Source organism: Oncorhynchus keta, chromosome 21, assembly GCF_023373465.1.
Source record: "Oncorhynchus keta strain PuntledgeMale-10-30-2019 chromosome 21, Oket_V2, whole genome shotgun sequence".
Taxonomy (NCBI): domain Eukaryota; kingdom Metazoa; phylum Chordata; class Actinopteri; order Salmoniformes; family Salmonidae; genus Oncorhynchus; species Oncorhynchus keta.
Window position 1 is genome coordinate 6,973,537 of NC_068441.1, and position 22,583 is coordinate 6,996,119.

The window sequence follows — 22,583 nt, forward strand, 5'->3', positions numbered from 1 at the left end:
AAACAACCTTTTAAAACAATTTATTTATTGTGATAAAATATTGTTTCAGACAGATTGTAGATCTTGTGGTACAATTCAAATGACAAGATCCAGAAGTCCTCTGCCACCGGTGCACTTTTATGCTGACACAATTACAGGGTTTTGTGCCAACTGACCACATTCTCTGATATCTCAATAAGTATTGTCACTGATACAAATAGCTACAGAGCTTAATCTTTTTCCGTATTTATTTTTTAAATAACACTTTCAAATTGTCACACGATGTAAATTAAAATCTAATTTGATTTTTGCATTCCTTAAATTACTTTGTGTATTATAAACACAGACATTTACATATATACAACATGATGTGCATATGCTTCTACACATGCACATAAGAGTTATATCACATTTTCTTTATATACCTATGGCTTCACAGCTCATATGTTCTTAACCTTTTCTAACTAACAGATTGTGCTTTTCAAGTCATTGGAGGGTTTGCAAATAATATTTTGCCAAGTTATTGACCTTGTTAAAAAATAAGTGGTTGCAGTGACCGCTGACATGACCGGTGAGAAACAGCATCATTTCCATTGTCCTGACTAGACATTCAAAAGTCCTCATGTTCCATCAAATAGCTGCAACAAGCACACAATTTTCACTTCATATTAAAAAAAAAATCCTTCACAATGTGTAAAAATATGTTTAAGAAGCATGGTATTTCAATGACAAATACAATCTGAATATGCTTTGAATCTAGCAAATCCCTTTTGAGGATAAAACAAATACTATGTATTTTCTTGATTCACTTGGCCTAAAACAACCATAATATCACTAGACTCATTGCAACGGAGTGGTTGTGTAAAAGTCCAAAACTAAAATCACAATGAATAATCACATTTTATCATGTCTTAGGAACTCCTCTCACATTTTCCCCAAATTCCAAAATGATAATGTTCACCGAAGAGATGAGAGTCAACCAGACCATCACTCACTTAAGTATATCAAACCACTCAAATTCCATGTCCACCATCTGGTGAATTAATGAAGATAGGGTCGTTCTTCTCTCACTCAAGCTCTTTGTTATTGGTTTGATCCCTCCTAACCAGACAGATTACGTTGGATTTGCACACTGATAAAAATCCTTCATATGAAATTGGAGGGGTTGAAACTGAGGTTCCCCTTGGCGTGGTTCATAACGTGGTTCAGGTGTATCATGGCACGGTCGTATGCCGTGTGTACAGACTTGCGGACGCTGGGCTTCTTGCCCTCCATCAGCCGCAGTTTGTCCACTGTGTCATCCATCCCCATTGGCAGCAACTTGTCCCGTGGGAGCCATTGCCTGAAAAGCAGCAAGAAGGTTCAACAGAACAACAAATACAATAGGAAGGAAACCTCTTTAGACCAGCTCTATTTTCCTGGACCCATTAAAAAGTGTCCTAGGGTAAGGAATGTTTTTTTTTTGGATACAATACAATAGCAGGGAATCAATAGACACACACATCAACTATCCAGCAACTATGTGACTTGTCATTCAGCAGAACACTCATCTTTACTTTCTTACCAGGTCCTTTTGGTGTCGAAGAACAGCACGAGGTAGTGCCTCTCCCCTGTCGCCTTCTGCCTCCGCTCCCCTAGTTTGAGCACGTCCCCAGGAGGCACGGGGATGGGGATGCCGTTGTGAAGAAGCCCTTCCTGAGGCATGTCAGGGTCAACAACCTGGGGAAATCAATTGGCGGTTTATGTATCCGGTTACTCTCTGTGCTACAACAACAACTGGTAAAGTCAAACTCAACGACATCTAAAAGATGGTAACTTGTCAACCGTTACGTGTGCCAAACCAAAAACTCTTGAAAATCAAGCCAAGTCTATTGCAGTGCCTTCAGAAAGTGTTCACACTCATTTTCACACTCAAATTTTGTTGTGTGACAAAGTAAGATTGAAATGTATTTAATTGCCATGTTGTGACAACGATCTACACAAAATATTCTTGTTCGTGTGGAAGAATGTACTTAAAAAAAAATGAAATGGACAAAACACGAATATATTTTTATTACATAAGTATTCAACCACCAGAGTCAATACATATTAGAATCACCTTTGGCAGCAATTACAGCTGTGAGTCTTTCTGGGTAAGTCTCTAAGAGCTTTCCACGCCTGGATTGTACAATATTTGCTCATTATGCTTTTTAGAATTCTTCGAGCTCTGTCACGTTGGTTGTTGATCATTGCTAGACAGCTATTTTCAAGTCTCGCCATACATTTTCAAGTCGATTTAAGTAAACTGTAACTAAAGCCCCTCAGAAACATTCAATGTTGTCTTGGCAAGTAACTCCAGTTTGGCCTTGCGTATTAGGTTATTGACCTGCTGAAAGGTGGATTTGTCTCACAATGTGTTGGAAGCAGACCAGGTTTACCTCTGGGACTTTCTTTTTAATCCTAAAAGAACTCCCTAGTCCTTGCGGATGACAAGCATACCCATAACCTGATGGCGCCACCACCATGCTTGAAAATATGGGGAGTGGAACTCGATGTGTTGTATTTGCCACATTTTTTTGCAGTATTACTTTAGTGCCTTATTGCAAACAGGATGCATGTTTTGGAAGATGTTTTATTCAGTACACGCTTCCTTCTTTTCACATTTAGGTTAGTATTGTGGAGTAACTACAATCTTTTTGAGCCATCCTCAGTTCTATCACAGCCATTTAACTCTGTAACTGGTTGAAAATCCCCATGGTGAAACCCCTGAGTGGTTTCCTTCCTCTCCGTCAATAGAGTTAGGAAGGACACCTGTATGTTTGTAGTGACTGAGTGTATTGATACACCATCCAAAGTGTCATTAATAATTTCACCATGCTCAAAGGGATATCCACCCATCTACCAATAGGTGCCCTTCTTCGCAAGGCTTTGACAAAACATCCCTGGTCTTTGTAGTTGAATCTGTGCTTGAAATTCACTGCTCGACTGAGGGAACTTACAGATAATTGTATGCGTGGGGTACAGAGATGGGGTAGTCATTCAAAAATCATGTTACACACCATTATCGCACACAGAGAGAGTTAATGCGGAAAGTATTCAGACACTTTGACTTATTCTAAAATGTATTAAATATTCGACAAAGTGAAAACATGTTTTAAAAAATTTGTGCAAATGTATTAAAAATAAAAAAAACAGAAATATCTTATTTACATAAGTATTCAGACCCATTGCTATGAGACAGTGAATGTCAGAGCAAAGACCAAGCCATGAGGTCGAAAGTAATTATCTGTAGAGCTCAGAGACAGGATTGTGTTCGAGGCACAGATCTGGGGAAGGGTAACAAAACACTTCAGCAGCATTGAAGGTCCCCAAGAACAGAGTGGCCTCCATCATACTTCAATGGAAGAAATTTGGAATGACCAAGACTCTTTCTAGAGCTGGCCGCCCGGCCAAACTGAGCAATCGCCAGAGATGGGCCTTAGTCAGGGAGGTGACCAAGAACCCGATGATCACCTTGACAGAGCTCCTCATGTTAAGATGGGAGAACCTTCCAGAAGGACAGCCATCTCTGCAGCCCTCCACCAATCAGGCCTTTATGGTAGAGTGTCCAGACGGAAGCCACCCCTCAGTAAAAGATACATGACAGCCCACTTGGAGGCACCTAAAGGACTCTCCGACCATGAGAAACAACATTCTCTGGTCTGATGAAACCAAGATTGGCCTGAATGCCAAGTCTGGAGGAAACCTAGCACCATCCCTACAGTGAAGCATGGTGGTGGCAGCATCATGCTGTGGGGATGTTTTTCCAGCGACAGGGACTGGGAGACTAGTCAGGATTGAGGGAAAGATGAGCAGAGCAAAGTACAGAGATACTTGATGAAAACCTGCTCCAGAGCGCTCTGGACCTCAGACTAGGGTGAGTAGGACAACAATCCTAAGCACACAGCCAAGAAAAAGCACGAGTAGCTTCAGGACAAGTCTCTGAATGTCCTTGAGTGGCCCAGCCAGAGCCCGGACTTGAACCTGATCAAACATCTCTGGAGAGACCTGAAAATAGCTGTGCAGCGACACTCCTCATCCAACCTGACAGAGCTTGAGAGGATTTGTATAGAAGAATGGGAGAAACTCCCCAAATACAGGTGTGCAAAGCTTGTAGCGTCACACCTAAAAAGACTAATAGCATACCTAATCGCTGACAAAGGTGCTTCAACTTAGTACTGAGTAAAGGGTGTGAATACTTATGCAAATGTGATATTTCAGTTGTATTTTCTTTATACATTTGCAACCAAATGTTATATATATATATATATATATATATTTTTTTTTAGGCTTGCCATAAACAAAGGGGTTGAATATTTATTGACTCAAGACATTTAAGCTTTTCATTTTTTATTAATTTGTACAACAAAAAACAACAAAAAAAAAACATAATTTCACACACTTTCACATTATGGGGTGTTGTTTGTAGATCAGTGACACAATCTAAATGTAATTCATTTTAAAATTAGGCTGTAACAACAAAATATGGAAAGAGTGAAGGGTTGTGAATATTTTCTGAAGGCACTGTAGGTACATGCAATGAATTAATGACATAACTCATGTTCTCTCACCATTGCTGGGTATGATGGATATCCACGACACTTAGCCCAGACCAAGTCCAGTGGTGTGAGCTCTGTCTGACTTTCAAAGGGCAAAATAATACTCATCCCTGAGGACAAAGACAAGGGATGACATGGATTTTTTTTTTTATATCATGAATTCAAAATGATTGGCACCCTTGATAAAGATGAGCAAAAAAAATACTAAAATAAATAATATTAGTATAAAATAATTGTACAACTGCTCAGAGAGAGATTTTGTTTAATACAAAAAAAACATTTTCAAAAGATAGGCGTCAAAATTGGCACCACTGTTTTCAATAATCTGCAAAACTCCCCATGCGATGATAACGGCACTGAACCTTCTTCTAAAATGTTTTATGAGATTGTAGAACGCATCTTAGGCTATTCTTCCATACCAAATCTTACATTTCTTTGTGGAATTGGATGTGTACTAGGGGTTATTGTCTTGCTGGAAGGTCCAATTCCGGCTAAGTTTTAGCCTCCTGGCAGGGGCAACAGGGTTTTTGGCTAAAATGTCCTGGTACTTGATAAAGTTCATGATGCCATTGACCTTCAGGGTCCCAGGACCACCGGAAGCAAAATAGCCCCAGAACATCAAATACCACCATATTTTCCAGTAGGTATGAGGTTATTTTCAGCATAATGTTTTTTCTTCCCACATCAACCCCACCACTGGTGTGCGTGGCCAAAGAGCTCCATTTTCATGTCATCTGACCATAGCACCGGTTCATTCCAAGTGCCAATGCGTTCAGCAAACTCCTGGCGTTTACATTTGTTGGTTGCTCTCAAAGGCTTTTTTTCATGTTATCTCATGTTAGCTAGCTGATATTTCTCTGTCAAATCACAGCTATGCCAAGATAGCAAGAACTAGTGTCTGGAATGTGTTTCTTGAGACACTCGTTCTACAACGCCTTGCTACTTGCTAGTCAAATCAAATAATGTAGCTAGCTAGTGGAACCAACTCCAGGCACGGTCTTACTGCCAGCAAAACTTGTAGCTAGCATTGGCTGTAATACCTTTCCTGGACATCTGATTGTTGAACAACTTCTACGGAAGCCCATTTTCACTAGAGTAGCCATTTCTTGATCAATATGTGCATTATAGTGCTCTGCTATCCAACCCGAGCCTGACAGACCCCGACATTATGCACCGGGTTGGGGCCTGGGTTTTTGTTCTCCATCGATAACTAGGGTACGGGCAAGGCATCACTAAATTGATCACTAGCTTTTTGAAGCAGAGCCATTTGCTCGCGCTCTGACTAAGATCATAACGTGGTGTCGGAAGTGCTTCCACCTCGTCAAATATAAGACAGGAGAGAAGTTCCTTGAGTTTTGTCAGAGTTTAGAATGACGATAAGTAGCTACAGCTAACTACTCCCTCATCGCTCTTCATTGAGCAGAGCAGCCCAAGCGAAGACGTTGCTATGGCGACGCAGAGCGCTTTGCACCTAGGGAGCGAGTGACAGACAGAGGAGCAAGTCATGGATTTACTAAAGGAGGAAGTTATTTCTGATTTGGGTCGTACATTTGGCAGAAACAATCGGGCCTGGGTATGGTAGGGCATAAACGTTGCGGGCATGGGTAGGACATGAGCATTGCACGTCAAGCTACTGCAAAAGATACTCGTGTTGTTTGTGGAATTTGTTTTGCATGGCCTGGTGCGCCGGGTCTGCTCATTTTCGACCATTCCATTGGTGCTCCTAAGATGAGGTCTGCACCCGCTCCGGGCACTGGGCCATGCAAGGCGAACTTGCCCAGTCTTTCCCAGAAAACACGGTGCCCCCTATGTCTTTATAGGCAAAAGGGGCATGAATTGTTGACATCATTTTTACTCAAACCCTCAAGTAAATCATGATGCAGACGAGACCGACATGATGACCAAAATCATCCTATTTAAACTTTGTAGTCAATTTTGAAACTAGAATAAATGTTTCTGACTCATATAGATGCAACATAGGCCATTTTCAAAAGGAGAAGTTGGTTTTCATGGGAAGTTGACCTTTAATAAGTGTATTATTGTTTTAATAGCAAAAGAATGTTTTGCCTGAAGGACAACCAACATTTTTCTCTTTTCATTTGTAAGTTCCCATGGTGATGGTTGACAAAGGGATTTTACATGGGTGTGACCTCATTTTTATACCCCAGTGAAACAAGAAGCCATGGAAGACCACAATATGGTTCGGTTCCTTAAACTGAGATTACATTTAAAAAGTAGAATGTTAATGCAGATTTGATTTATAACACTCTTTAGAGAGGTGGCAATCATGTTGACCCCTATATTTGAGAGAAAAAAAAGTATTACTTTTTCTCTGAGCAATTGTATTAGTATAAAATAATATAATTTCCCCCCAAAAAATGTAGCATACAATATAGCTTGGTATTTGTATTCTTTATTTTTTGCTCATCTTTATCAAGGGTGCCAATCATTTTCCACCCGACTGTATACATCCATATTCGCGAAATCATACCTTAGGGTCAGACATAATGGCTATGTGGTGCATGGACACACTCACCTGAGCCTCCATTCTGCCCCTCTGGGACTTTAGCCAGAGCTGGTTTACCACGACTGCGTTTGGGTAGCAGGGGGGCACTACATCCATAGACAGAACAAAGGGAAGATGCATGTTATTTCTGAATATATTCCACCTTGCAAATCAGAGCATCAGGTGTTCAGAGAGATTCTCACCTGTGTTTTTGGTCATTGGATGGTGGGTCTGAGGAGTCCTCTTTGTGCTTTCCTAGCCCATTTGTCAAGCCTAGTAGAATACAAATTCTGTTAATTGATGTCGTCGTCATTATTATCTACCCTCTCTTCCCATATTCAACCCTCACAAATAAAGGGTGAAGACATGTTTTCCTTTATAATTAGTAATAACTTGTTAATACAACCACATACAGCTTTTCTTTTTTATTTAACCAGGTAGGCCAGTTGAGAAGTTCTCATTTACAAGTGCGACCTGGCCAAGATAAAGCAAAGCAGTGCGACAAAACAACAACAGAGTTACACATAAACAAACGTGCAGTCAATAACACAATAGAAAAATCAGTGTGTGCAAATGTAGAAGAGTAGGAGAGGTAAGGCAATAAATAGGCCATAGAGGCAAAATAATTACAATTTAGCAGTACAGATTGGCTGTGTACAGTACAGTGATCGGTAAGCTGCTCTGACAGCTGATGCTTAAAGTTAGAGAGGGAGATATAAGACTCCAGCTTCAGTGATTTTTGCAATTCATTCCAGTCAATGGCAGCAGAGAACTGGAAGGAAAGGCGGCCAAATGAGGTGTTGGCTTTGGGGATGATCAGTGAAATATACCTGCTGGAGCGTGTGCTACGGGTGGGTGTTGCTATGGTAACCTGTGAGCTGAGATAAGGCGGGGCTTCACCTAGCAAAACTTATAGATGACCTGTAGCCAGTGGGTTTGGCGATGAATATGAAGTGAGGGCCAGCCAACGAGAGCATACAGGTCACAGTGGTGCGTAGTATATGGGGCTTTGGTGACAAAACAGATGGCACTGTGTTAGACTGAATTAAATTTGTTGTTGAGTGTTGGAGGCTATTTTGTAAATGACATCGCCGAAGTAAAGGATCGGTAGGATAGTCAGTTTTGCAGCATGAGTGAAGGATGCATTGTTGCGAAAAAGGAGGCAGATTCTAGATTTTATTTTGGATTGGAGATGCTTAATGTGAGTCTGGAAGGAGAGTTTACAGTCTAACCAGACACCTAAGTATTTGTAGTTGTCCACATATTCTAAGTCAGATACCGTCCAGAGTAGTGATGCTAGTCGGGCGGGAGGGTGCGGGCAGCAATCGGTTGAAGAGCATGCACTTGGTTTTACTAGCATTTAAAAGCAGTTGAAGGCCACGGAAGGAGTGTTGTATGGAATTGAAGCTGGTTTGGAGGTTTGTTAACACAGTGTCCAAAGGGCCAGATGTATACAGAATGGCGTCGTCTGCGCAGAGGTAGATCAGAGAATCACCAGCAGCATTGATCTATACAGATAAAAGAGTCGGCCCGAGAATTAAACCCTGTGGCACCCCCATAGAGACTGCCAGAGGTCCGGACAACAGGCCCTCCGATTTGACACACTGAACTCTATCTGAGAAGTAGTTGGTGAACCAGGCGTGGCAGTCATTTGAGAAGCCAAGGCTATTGAGTCTGCCAATAAGAATACGGTGATTGACAGAGTCAAAAGCCTTTGCCAGGTCGATGAAGACGGCTGCACAGTATTTTATCGATGGTGGTTATGATATCGCTTAGGACCTTGAGCATGGCTGAGGTCCCCCCATAACCAGCTCGGAAACCAGATTGTATAGTGGAGAAGGTACGGTGGGATTCGAAATGGTCGATGGTCTGTTTGTTAACTTGGCTTTCGAAGATTTTAGAAAGGCAGGGCAGGATGGATATAGGTCTATAACAGTTTGGGTCTAGAGTGTCTCCCCCTATGAAGAGGGGGATGCCCGCGGCAGCTTTCCAATCTTTGGGGATGTCAGACGTTACGAAAGAGAGCACGAATGAAATGACAGAGCAAATGTAAATTAAATGTTTTGTATCTACCATCCTCTTTGACGAGATGGAGGGGCTTGTCTGCCTCGCTGTCAGAGTTGGACCCTCTGGACCTCAGGTGGTGGGATGACGGTGAGGGCGGAGGGGCAGGGTTGGAGAGGGCGGTCACACTGGGAGGTTTTGGAATGGTGGGGGTACGGTCCAAGCCATTGGTTTTACCCTCAGTGGTCCGTCTGTTCTGTAACTGTGCCGCCTTGTTCTTTGCGAGTCTTGCTCCATTTTTAGCTTTTTTGAACAGAACCGATGTACGACGGCCAACTCCAACCAAAGGACAGGCGTTAATGGGAGGACTGGGAGTTTCCAAAGGAGAGACCACTTGAGAAGCCTCCTCCTGTTTGCACGGTGTCGGTGTCTCCCCAACTTCAGCATCATCATCACTCCGCCCGTTGCCCCCACTACGGGAGGATCTCTGGCGCTTGTAGGAGCGCCCTGGTGACCTTCGCCCTGTGGTCACTAGGCCCAGTAAGGGTGGTTCAGGCGGGGCATCGCCTGGCAGGGGGGACGACACTGGGCATGAAGGCTCTAGTGTTGGTGGAGAGTCATCTACAAGAAGGAAACATGCATTTATCACCTTGTTAAAGCTCAGACACACCGGTAGGATTGTCAAATGTTTGACTACCGACATTACTTAGCACTTCTGAACAGTGTGGGCAAATAATCTCTTTTGTATTCACACAGCAAAGATCTTGAAGTCGTCAGCCACTCAGCCTTGTTAAAATACTCCAAACCAGAAGGTGGCAGTAGCGTTGTTTGGCAATGCATATCCATGTTTATTGCTTATGGTCTAGATTCCAAGCTATCTGCACTGATGTTGCTATTTTGTAGAAAGCCCTTGTTGTTACTAGCCAGATGGCCACCTAGCCAGATGACGAAGAAACAATTGAATTCACCATAATCCCATGCTGTCAGTGCCAGCCCATAGACAAAAGTTTAGTTAGCTAGCTAACGTTAGATGTATATATTTTTGGCTCCCCCACGTGGGAGTTTGTGCTCTCTGATTGGCTCAAAGTCAAGTGGTTAGCCACTGACGAGCATTGCCATTCTACAAGTAGAATCGGTAGGTTCGTCGCTGCCGGATCGGCACACAGCAGGTACCGCTTTTGTTCTAGCAAGAGAAGGACCGACCTCCCACTGTGATAAGTACCTGTCGGCAGTCTATCGGCAGTGAGATTCTCTGTGTATTTCATGCTTTAGGGCAGGGGTTCCCAAACTTTTCACTCAGACATTTTCTTGCAATTCTATACATTTTGCCATGTCTAATGTTTATTCATGTGATATTTGAGTGACTCAAACATTACAACAAAATCTCTTTATTTAGCCATTTTACATATAAAACCTTATTTGTTCATCAAAAATGTTGAATAACTCACCACAGGGTAATGAGAAGGGTGTGCTTGAAAGGATGCATATAACTGCAATGTTGGGTTGTATTGGAGAGTCTGTCATAAATCATTTTCCACACACATTCTGTGCCTGTATTTAGTTTTCATGCTAGTGAGAGCCGAGAATCCACTCTCACATAGGTACGTGGTTGCAAAGGGCACCAGTGTCTTAACAGCGCGATTTGCCAAGGCAAGAAACTCTGAGCGCAGCCCAATCCAGAAATCTGGCAGTGGCTTCTGATTAAATTTTCAGAGAACCGCTTGTTGTAATTTCGACGAAGCTCTCTTGTTCAGATATCAGTAAGTGGACTGAAGGCAGGGCATGAAAGGGATAACGAATCCAGTTGTTTGTGTCATCCATTTCAGGAAAGTACCTGCGTAATTGCGCACCCAGCTCACTCAGGTGCTTCTCTATATCACATTTGACACGGTCCGTAAGCTTGAGTTAATTTGCACACAAAAAAAATCATACAATGATGAAAAGACCTGTGTGTTGTCCTTGTTAATGCAGATAGAAAAGAGCTCCAACTTCTTAATCAGTAATGAAAACTTTAAGCTCATCTCTAAATAAAAAAAAAACATGTCAATACTTTGCCCCTTGATGACCAGCACATTCTGTATGTTGTAAAAGCGTTACATGGTCGCTGCCCATATCATTACATAATGCAGAAAATACATGAGAGTTCAGGGGCCTTGCTTTAGTGTCCTAACTGTAGTGTCCAAAACGTCTTCCAAGCGTTCAGGTATTCCCTTGGCAGCAAGAGCCTCTCGGTGGATGCTGCAGTGTACCCAAGTGGCATCGGGAGAAACTGCTTGCACGCGCGTTGCCACTCCACTATGTCCCCCTGTCATGGCTTTAGATACCAGTATAGATACCAGCACATCCTGACCACCAAAGTCCATTTCAGGTCACTAAGCTGTCCAGTACTTTAAAAATATCCTCTCATGTTGATGTGTTCCTTAATTGACACCCCATAAACGTAACGGACATATACCAGGAGCTTTGCCAGGCCCTCCACGTTTGTTAACTCATCCAGCTGTAACGCATATAATTCACTGGCTTGTATGCGAAGCAGTAATTGTTTCAAAACATCACCTGCCATGTCAATGATGTGTTGTGAAACAGTGTTGCTTGATGAAGGCATTGTCTCTGTATAGTTTTTGGGGGCTTTTCCCCCAGCAATGTCCCAGCCATATCGGCGGCAGCAGGAAGAATGAAGTCCTCCACAATAGTATGGGTCTTGCCTGTCCGAGCCACTCAGTAGCTCACCATATAAGACGCTTCTAGCCCCTTCTAATTAATGGTATCTGTTGCTTTCATACATGTCTTACTACTCAAAAGTCATCTTTATTCTCGCTCAAAATTGTCATGTTATGTTTATACATTTCTGCGCAAGAGTGAAGGTTTCCCACGAGAGAGTAACAGTTAATGTGATTGGATGTTGATTATTTGACTAGGCTACCTGTATTTGACATTGTGTTGTTATTTCGCTGAACACTTGATGGTTTAATAAACATTTTGCCAATGAAACAAGGCTACTCAGGTGAGAAAAAAACCTCACCCAAATGTATAGCCCCGTTGGAAAATATAAATGTACTGTTGAAAATGTGAAGACATTTTATTATTTTTTATAAATAAATGTGAATCACATTTTTATTTGGCGTACACTCGACGGCATTGCGCGTACCTCACCCAGTTTGGGAATACCTGCTTTAGGGTAATAAAATCAGAATTGCACAACAACAAATCAATAATTTGACTAACACATCAATTCTAGAAAGATTAGTAGGGTTGGAAAGCAACAATAAAAGTAAATCTCTTCTCTTACCTGTCCCCGGGGTAAAGGCTGATGTTAAAGGACCGTTCTCCACATTGGACTTCTCTCCCTTTTCTTCTTCCCCCTCTTCCTCAACTTCTTCTTCTTTCCCGTTGAGAGACTGTGAGCGCTGCTGCTTGTGTCCGATCGTGTTGATCTCTCTGCGCAACAGCCGGATGCGTTTGGTTCTCCCTCCACTGGAGTGCATGGACGTCACCATGTCTAGCTTCTCCAGCAGGGCCTTCAGCTGCTCCTCTGTGGACAGGTGGAGCCTGTTGTCTGGGTCCAGGAGAGAGTCCACTGTAGAGAGAACACAAAAAGAGGAGAAAGAGAAGAGAGACATGAGTTATGATTGTGAAGCTTTATTATCTGAACGCCATTCCACAGCCAACCCAACCTGTGAGCTGTGCTCACCGTCCTCCCAGGTGCATTGGTAGAAGCCGTGCATGTTGGGGAAGTCTGGGAGGTGCATGCCCGTGCTGGGGTCCAACCCGATGCTCTGGGCCTGTCTGTGGGCGTGGCGGAGGACGGCCCCTCCCACCTCCCGCAGATGCAGGGCGGCTCGGTGGAACGCGGTCTCCTTTGAGTTGTACCTCAGGCAGTTGGACACCATGAGGTTGAAGTCGCCCTCCAGGTCTGCAATGGAGCAGTAAGCATGGGCCTCCAGTTTGGCACGCATGCTGGACAAGTCCATGGGGTTGGAGATGAACTCCAGATAGTCCGGGACCTTCAATTCAAAACATACAAGTGAACAAACTTTTCAAGAAAGAAGCAGGTGAGAAAAGCATTGCTCTAATCTTATCTAACTCTACTAACCTCCGCTAGATTCACAGGCTGAGAGAAGATCTGCGCCGTGTCCTTCTCCTGAAGCTGGTCGAGGGTGGAGCGCAGCAGTATTAACGCAGGGGTCAACTTCAGCTCCAGAGCAGCCTGTTGAAGTTTCATCTGGAGGGAGAATGAAAGAGGGGGAGAGAAAGAGGTCATATGAAAGGGTGCAGAGTCATTTAAGGAAAGCAATTAGACAGATACAGTGACTGTAAAAATGCATTATTTTCATACGTCATATGCAAATTGTAACTCATGATTATACAGTATGTAAAATCATGGCCTCCCCCGACTGACAAAAGTACCTGCTCTCTCTTTAGTCGCTCTCTCTTGCGAATGAGTTCCACCAGGAGCCGGGCTCTCTCCAGGTCCTGCCGCAACTTCTGCCAGTACCGTAGCTCCTCCCTTGCCGCACTAAGCTTCTCATCAGGCTCCCTCTGAACACATGCAAACACACATTTTACATTTCACTATCAACACAAGATCTATAATTGACTTTAAGTCGTCGTCGTCCCCCCCCCCCCGTATTTTCCTGACCTGCTCAGCAGTCTTGTGAGCCTGCAGATGCGAGTGCAGGCGCCGGATGAGAGGCATGCCATTTCGGGATTGACGTTTCAGCAGCCAGTAGTTGTGAAGCCTCTGCATGAACTGGTTCTTCCTCTGGACAGCAACCCCAGTGCAAATCTTGTTCAGCCTGTTCATGACATTGCAATAACTGTTATTCATATTTTGGCATCTTTCCACTGTATAGATAGTGTATTAATAGTTAGTACAAGGCAGTTGTACTGTTCCATTAAACATACATTATTATTAGGCTATAAAAATGTGCTCTCTAAACTGAAGATCACTCAAAGCAAATATACCGGTAGTAAGAAGACAAAAGAGAAGAATTCTACTGGGAGTGTTGTGTCGGTAGAAGGTGGTGTGGGAGGGCTGACCTGTGAGAGGGGATCTGAGGCACCAGCAGCACAGGCACAGCGGAGCGACGGGTCGTCTGACCTTTCTTCTTCTTCTGGCCCTTGGGAGTCTTTTTACTGGGTAGGGCCAAGGGGCTCTGAGTGTATGACCTTTGACCTCTGTTCCCCCTTCCTCCCACCAGCCTCCCCTCCACATCACCAGACCCATCTCGCCTTAACCCGACCGGGGAGTGATTCTCACAGAAGGCAGTTTTCTTTACAGAGAAGGTGGTTCCGTTGACCCCGGTCTCTCGGACCGGGTCGATCTTCATGAAGAGGCCAGCCTTCTGGGCACAGGTGACATGGAAGGCCCGGTAACAGTTGGCCTTGTGGCACTGGATGGACGCGCCCCAGCCTTTCTGCTTGCACAGGTGGCAGGTGAGCTTCCAACGGGCTGGGGGGATGTTGTTCACCCCCTCCACGGGCTCCAGGAACACCGTGTTGGCAAAGCACACCTCTGGGATCCATATGGCACAGACTACGTGGGCCCAGCGTCCATCACTAGTCTGTTTGAAGGCACCTCCCCGGTTGGGGCAGAGCACACAGTCCACGGGGCGCGAGGGGGACTGCAGACAGCAGCGGCACAGCCACTGGCCCTCAGGAATGTAGGGCACACCGTAACACTCCTGGTGGACAGCCAGGTTGCAGATGTCACAGAACAGGATGACGTTGCTGTTGAGACACTCGTCGTCCAGGCAGACGCAGCAGAAGGCATCCTCGTCTATGGCACTCTGGGACAGGGCCTGGCTCCGTGACTCCAGGATGGACTCCCTCTCCAGACGGTCGATCAGCAGCTCAAAGGTATCCGGGGAGACGGAGGCGTGGCCATCAGACACCCTCTTTTGGTTGACCATCTCCAGCCAGGCCAGGTCCTCCTCGTCCATGTCGTACTCTGCCTCACAGTCCTGCTCCTCTCCTGACTTCTCTATGAACCGGTAGTAGGCCGCAGGGAGGGGAGGTGCGGCTGAAGGACACAGGGAGTCCAGCACGCGGAAGGTGGGCTCAGGGAGAGGGCTTTGGTGGGAAGGGTGCTGGGAAGGATCGGTTTGGCTTTGCGTGTGTTGCTGACCGCCAGAACGTCGGCTCAGGTGAGATGAGGTTTTGCTCTCCCTCCTGCGGCCCTTTGGGTTGGGAGGTTTGCGCCCTGGTCTGGCTCTGCTCTGGGTTTGTTCACTGTTTTCTTTGTTACTGTTGCACTCAACAATGTCCTGAGCCATCATCTCGTCCTCTGTGATGACTGGCAGAGGGTCTGTGATGTTGATCCTGTGAAGCCTTCCATCCAGGTCCACCTCCACCATCTTCTGGGCCTGAGCATAGGTCAAAGTCTCTCTAGATGGAGATAGTTGCAGTCTGTAGGGGGAAGGCGGCCGCGGCCGAACACTGGAGACCCTGCCCCTTCCCCTTCCCCGGCCCCGGCCCATCTCAAGCCCAACTTCTCCAGCACTGCATCCCCGCCTCCGCAGCCTCCTCATGGGGGTCTAGTTTCCTAGAATGGAGAGGGTGCGGGTGGAGTTATGCAACAAAAAAAAGAGAAAACAAATCGGTTGTTCAATTCTGAATTGCACACTAAGTCAATCGAGGAACTAATTAGAAGGTATCCTTCATTTGAAATGTCATGAATTATGATTACATAGCACATTAGGATAGAGAGACTATATACACAGATGTATGTGAGATAAGGAAGACAACCCACCAGAGTAGATTTGAAACAGTCAAACACCAACTTATCAACATACAGTAGCTAATGCACTCACCAGTGCCAGCCTGCTGCAGGTTTGTGCAAGAGAGATTGACAGGAACATGCACATTACATTTTCTGGTCAAAATAGGGCAATTCAACGGTAATTGTACTGAGACTCAGATTTTTTTTTTTTTAATTTTTATTTAACCTTTATTTAACTAGGCAAGTCAGTTAAGAACAAATTCTTATTTACAATGACGGCCTATCAAAAGGCCTCCTGCGGGGGACGGGGATTCAAAATAAATAATTAAATAAAAATATAGGACAAAACACACATCACGACAAGAAACACAACACAACACTACACTACATAAAGAGACCTAAGACAACAACATAGCAAGGCAGCAACACATGACAACACAGCATGGTAGCAACAACATGACAACAACATGGTAGCAACACAACATGACAGCAGCACAACATGGTAAACATTTCAAATGTATGCCAAACAAAAAAAACATTAATTTCAAAGTATAACAAACCATACAACTCTGCAACTTTTACACTGACATTTTTACAAAAACATTTAATGGAAGAACTGTGCAGATGCAAAGTTTCGTAACAGAATTTCTGTAAAATCTCCCTTGCTTTTTACGTGACATTTTCAAAAAAACTCTTAAATATCTGCTCCGAGTTAAGATTCAATGATGTCTGCTATGACATGACACCCTGAGTTTGAAAACATATCTTTGGTAATTAAACTACAGTAAGTGAGGTGGATTTACACCCGGTAACAGAATTGCACAAACAGAATTTCTGGGTCCCTGATCTGTACTATACAGAAATACATAATTATGTATAGTTCATGGTGATGGATCCTAAATAGGTAAACAAACGTAGAAATATTTAATATCCTCCTTTGCATATTTGGCCATTATTCTACACATTGGCTATTATTTTAATGAGCTCCGTGGCCAAACAACACCAAATTTGGTTGGTCCGGACGAAATCTGAACCAATCATAGACCTCTACGTTTCACATGCTTGGAGATCAAAGTACAGCACAATGGAGTATTGTCAAGTAGAGTACAGTTCAATACCATATAGCAGAGTACAGTAAAGTATAGTTCAATACAAATAATTATAGTGTAACCTACCCATGCTTGTGTGCTCTACTGTGTACAGTACAGAATTCTACTCCACTCTATAGGACTGTACTATACTTTTCCTTACTCTACTGTGTTCTACTGTACTGTAATGTACTATACTAATTTCTTAACTGTACTGTGCTCTACTATACTCTACTGTCCAAACTTGTGAAAACTAGACATCTATGATTGGTTCAGATTTGGTCCAAAACAAATCTGAACCAATCACGGACATCTATGTTCGGGCCAAATCAAGGCCGGTCCAGACGTCTGATGTTGGATGTTGAAAACAAATGTTGAAATCAAGTTCAGGGTGGATTGACCAAATTTCAACTACTTTTCAACGTCCGTGGACGTCGGTGCTCAGTGGTTGAAAGGGCTGGTTACAGTAAATGGAAAGAGGGGCTCATGGGGTAAGAACCAGTAAGAAAAATGTATGTGAGTGAGTGGTTGTCCAGACTTTTCACACTCTTGCTTTGACCACCAGACGACAGAAAGAGAAAGAAAACAGTTCTGCTGAACATATTCCAGTGGAAGGAAGGACAGTAACAGGTCACCCAAATGTGGTGTGACTATTATGATATTCCCATTGTAGCCAAATCAATTGCAGAAATTCCGTTAACAGTGTTTGGGGAAATTCTGTTACTGATTTAGTGTCAGAATTGAGTTTAAATCACTTACTAATTCATAAACTAAATATGTATTAGTAAAAACTGACTAATTGATAAGTCTACTTTTACTTGTTACTTCTGTTAATTTTCTTTATCCTCCCTAATCATGAGGGAGAGAAATTTGAAATGATCTTAAAGATATGTGGGTTTTTGGTAAAGGATATTCAAGACACAAGGCAATGTTTCTTAAACTTACAGAATAAAAAAACATATACTAATCTAACTGTTGGCATTGGTTGGCAAGGGTATTTTTATTTAACTACGCAAGTCAGTTAAGAACAAATTCTTATTTTACAAATGGCAGCCTACCCCTCCCCTAACCTGGACAACACTGGGCCAATTGTGCACTGCCCTATGGGACTCACTATCACGGCCAGTTGTGATACAGCCCGGGATCGAACCAGGGCCTGTAGTAACACCTCAAGCACTGAGATGCAGTGCCTTAGAATGCTGCGCCACTCTTTACTGTGTTTAATTTCTAATACCTTTTAAGACTTTTTCTGGTAGATGTTTTCTGAGAAATCAAAGGCTTTAATTATTCCATTATAATTTTAGGGATTGAAAATGGTTGAACAATGTGTAGTGTCTTCATACCCCTTGACTTATTCCACATTTGTTGCATTACAGCCTGAATTCAAAATGGATTTAAAAAATAATAATAATTCTCACCCATCTACACATAATAACCCATAATGACAAGATGAAAACGTTTCTAGAAATGTTTGCTAATGTAATGAAAATGAAATATACTGAACAAAAATATATATGCAACAATATCAACGATTTTACTGAGTTACAGGTCATATAAGGAAATCAGTCAAGTGAAATGAATTCATTAGGCCCTAATATATAGATTTCACATGTCTGGGCAGGGGTGTTGCCATGGAAGGGTCCGGGAGGGCATAGGCCCACCCACTGGGGAGCCAGGCCCCACCCACTGGGGAGCCAGGCCCCACCCACTGGGGAGCCAGGCCCACCCACTGGGGAGCCAGGCCCCACCCACTGGGGAGCCAGGCCCCACCCACTGGGGAGCCAGGCCCAGCGAATCAGAATGAGTTTTTCCCCGCGAAAGGGGATGTCGAGGTCCTGGGGTGACGTGGTTAGACATGGTCTGCAGTTGTGAGGCCGGTTGGACGTACTGCCAAATTCTCTAAAACGACATAGGAGGTGGCTTATGGAAGAGAAATGGACATGCAATGCTCTGGAAACAGAGGGTTCCTGAGTGGTGCAGTGGTCTAAGGCACTGCATCTCAGTGCTAGAGGCATAACTACAGACCCTGGTTTGATTCCAAGCTGTATCACAACCAGCTGTGATTGGGATCCCCATGTCAGTAAAAATAAAAATTGTTCTTAACTGGCTTGCCTACTTAAATTAAGTTAAAACAGCTTTGGCAGACATTCCTGCAGTCAACATGCCAATTGCACAAGCTCTCAAAACCTGTGGAATTGTGTTATGTGACAAAAACTGCACATTTTAGAGTGGCCTTATATTGTCACCAGCACAAGGTGCACCAGTGTAATGATCATACTGTTTAATCAGCTTCATGATATGTCACACCCATCAGATGGATGGATTATCTTGGCAAAGGATGCTCACTAAACAGGGACAAACAAATGAGTGCACACAATTGGAGAGAAATAAGCTTTTTGTGCATACTGAACAATTCTGGGATCTTTTATTTCAGCTCATGAAACATGGGACCCATGCTTTACATGTTGCATTTATATTTTATACAAGAATATCTAATTTACATAAGTACTCACACCCCTGAGTCAATACTTTGTGGAAGCACCTTTGACAGAGATTACAGCTGAGTCTTTCTGGGTCCAAGAGCTTTCCACACCGGAATTGTACAACATTTGCCCATTATTCTTTTCAAACTTCATCAAGCTCTGTCAAATTGTTTATTGATCATTGCTAGACAACCATTTTCAGGTCTTGCCCTAGATTTAAGTCAAACCTGTACTCAGGAACATTCACTGTCTTCTTGGTAAGCAACTCCAGTGTAGATTTGGCCTTGTGTTTTAGATTACTGTCCTGCTGAAAGGGGATTTCATTTCCCAGTGTCTGGTGGATAGCAGACTGAACCAGGTTTTTTCTCTAGGATTTTGCCTGTGCTTAGTTCCATTCTGTTTCTTTTTTTCTCCTGAAACTCTGCAGTCCTTAAATATGCTTGAAAATATGGAGAGTGGTACTCAGTAATGTGATGTATTGGATTTGCCTCGAACTTGACAATTTGTATTCAGGACAAAAAGTGAATTGCTTTGACTTTTTTTTGCAGTATTTCTTTTGTGCCTTGCTGCAAACAGGGTGTATGTTTTGGAATATTTGTATTCTGTACATCAGTTAGGTTAGTATTGTGAAGTAACTACAAATGTGTTGATCATCTCAGTTTTAAAGACACCCATTGGCCTTATGGTGAAATCCCTGAGTGGCATCCTTTCTCTCCGGCAGCAGAGTTAGGAAGGACGCCTGTATCTTTGTAGTGACTGGGTGTTTTGATACACCATCCAAAGTGTAATTAATAACTTCCCCATGCTCAAACATATATTCGATGTCCCGCTTTTTTTTATTTGCCCATCTACCAATAGGTGCCCTTTTTTGTAAGGTATCGGAAAACATCCCTGGCCTTTGTGGTTGAATCGGTGTTTGAAATTCACTGCTCGACTGAGGAACCTTACAGATAATTTAATGTGTTGGGTACAGAGATGAGGTAGTCATAAAAAATAACAACTATTATTTCACACAGAGTGACCATGCAACTTGTGACGTGACTTAAGCACATTTTTACTCCTTTACTTATTTAGGCTTACCATAACAAAGGGGTCAAATACTTATTGACTCAAGACATTTCAGCTTTTCATTTTTATTAATTTGTAAAAATTTCGAAAAAACATAATTCCACATTGACATTATGGGGTATTGTGTGTGGGCCAGTGACAAAACATCTACATTTAATCCATTTTAAAATTCAGACCAACACAACAAAGTGTGGAAAAAGTCAAGGGGTGTGAATACTCTGAAGACAATAAATATATATATATCTTAAAGTCTAAGAGAGACCCTTAGCTTTCATTTGACATGCTCTTATGAACTTCATATGTTCGTGCTCCTGGGCCCTTTCACATGGAAATGACCAATAGCCACAAAGCAGAAGTGATTTTACTACTGATTTGCAATCAAACAAATTATCACAGATTCATCTCATATCAGAAAAACACGAAAAGCAATTTGGTAGCTATTATAGTCACCGAGATATGATTACGGAGCGGCAGGTAGCCTAGTGGTTGGCCCAGTAACTGAAAGGTTGCTTGATCGAATCCCTGAGCTGACAAGGTAAAAATCTGTCGTTCTGCCCCTGAACAAGGCTGTTAACCCAATGTTCATTGTAAATAAGAATTTGTTCTTAACTGACTTGCCTGGTTAAAAAAAAGAAAAATGACAGCAATTTCTATGCCACACATCTAACAGCCTAGTTTACATATCCAATCACAGCTCGAGAATATTCCACACTTCTATATGTAACCAATCAACTGCTCGTATCTTCTATTTTTTTGCTCACATAGTTGGGTTGCAGGGCGCTAAACACCAAACCGACCCGACTGTCAGCCATTTTATCCATACAACATTTGCAGTCACTATTATTGTGAACTGATAAGCAACCTATAAAAAACAGTGGCACCATAACTGGGTTAACACGGTCCATAACTACAAGTATCATTTCGGCTAGAATGCCGCAATGTGTGTCCTCGTATGTGTACGCAGGCTACGGACCCTTCAAACACAACTCTAACGCTAGCTAACGTTTTAACAGGGCACATTTAGCTCGACATGACGAGCGCCATATTTTATGAAGCAAAAACAAACAAGTCAGCCAAAATGTCGGAAGTGTTTACCTTGTTTAACGTGATCCTATGACATGCGCGAGCCAGAGAAAGATAACGTTAGCTAACGTTGAAATACGACCGACATGCTAGTAACAAGCTATGCCATTGCTACCCGGTAATTTCAGGGGCGACAGCGTCATCTTCAGCACTTCAGTCCTCCATGGTGACTTCGGACAAAATGCTCAAACTCGACCTGCTTACATATCTGTGATTTAGACGTCTTCGACTTGAAATGGCTACTCTGAATGGCACATACAATAACGTAAGATGTGTCAGATTGATGTAGCTAGCTAGCTACCTTGGGATGTAGCTAGATATTCAGTCAAGATGGCTTGAAAAAAAACGCCCCTTTGGAGAGAAAAAAAAAAACTAGCACAGCCTAATTTTACCGCGTACACTACGCGCGTTCGATTATGATTGGCCAACACAGAAACCCCAATTGCATCGAGTTGGAACGGGACAACACATTATCGCAAAGCGTTGAGAAAAACTACCCGACCTCTCTTTTGCGCGCCTTGTCTTCATTATCGACGGACAACAGTATTTGACACCTGTTACATTCAGTTCAGTCCACACACGGTGCTGCTTAGAAGTTGTATTCCTTTTAATAGATACTAAATAGGTGAACAAGGTGCACAATGTAGGCTATGCCTATTTATAGGTTATTTCTGCATAGTTTCTGAACTTGTCACAATGTATTCCATATACAAAAAAAATAGACAGATTTCGTGAAGGGGGTAATATCTGCAGGCAAGAGTTTGAAACTTAAGAATAATAGCGGTATGCAACTGAACCAGCCAGCTCCATTCACTGTTTATACTATAAACATTCCCACAATCTTTCGTTTATTAATTTAACAAAAAACATGTGCCTCTTTCTTTTCTTTATTCTTTGTTCTCCATACCATAGAAGCCCATTCCCGCCACAAAATAACATATCTGACTACTAGTTAAAGGGAAAGGGAAGGAGGATACCTAGTCAGTTGTCCAACTGAATGTATTCAACTGAAACGTGTTTTTCGCATTTAACCCAACCTCTCTGAAACAAAGAGATCCGAGGGGTTGCCTTAAT

General features: G+C 43.0%; 1 protein-coding gene across 1 annotated transcript; it reads right to left on the minus strand.

Annotated features, from left to right (window-relative positions):
• Positions 1 to 4: 4 nt before the first annotated feature.
• On the minus strand, positions 5 to 21,869 carry brpf3a (bromodomain and PHD finger containing, 3a). Its single transcript, XM_035796346.2, has 13 exons — positions 21,522 to 21,869; positions 14,107 to 15,610; positions 13,706 to 13,862; positions 13,474 to 13,605; positions 13,160 to 13,288; positions 12,758 to 13,070; positions 12,356 to 12,643; positions 9,136 to 9,687; positions 7,266 to 7,335; positions 7,093 to 7,169; positions 4,569 to 4,666; positions 1,544 to 1,698; positions 5 to 1,321 (listed from the first exon to the last, which is right to left on the minus strand). Exons 2-13 carry the CDS (start codon positions 15,594 to 15,596, stop codon positions 1,126 to 1,128), a joined length of 3,657 nt encoding a protein of 1,218 aa, XP_035652239.1. The 5' UTR covers positions 15,597 to 15,610; positions 21,522 to 21,869; the 3' UTR covers positions 5 to 1,125.
• Between the last annotated feature and the right edge of the window lie 714 nt (positions 21,870 to 22,583).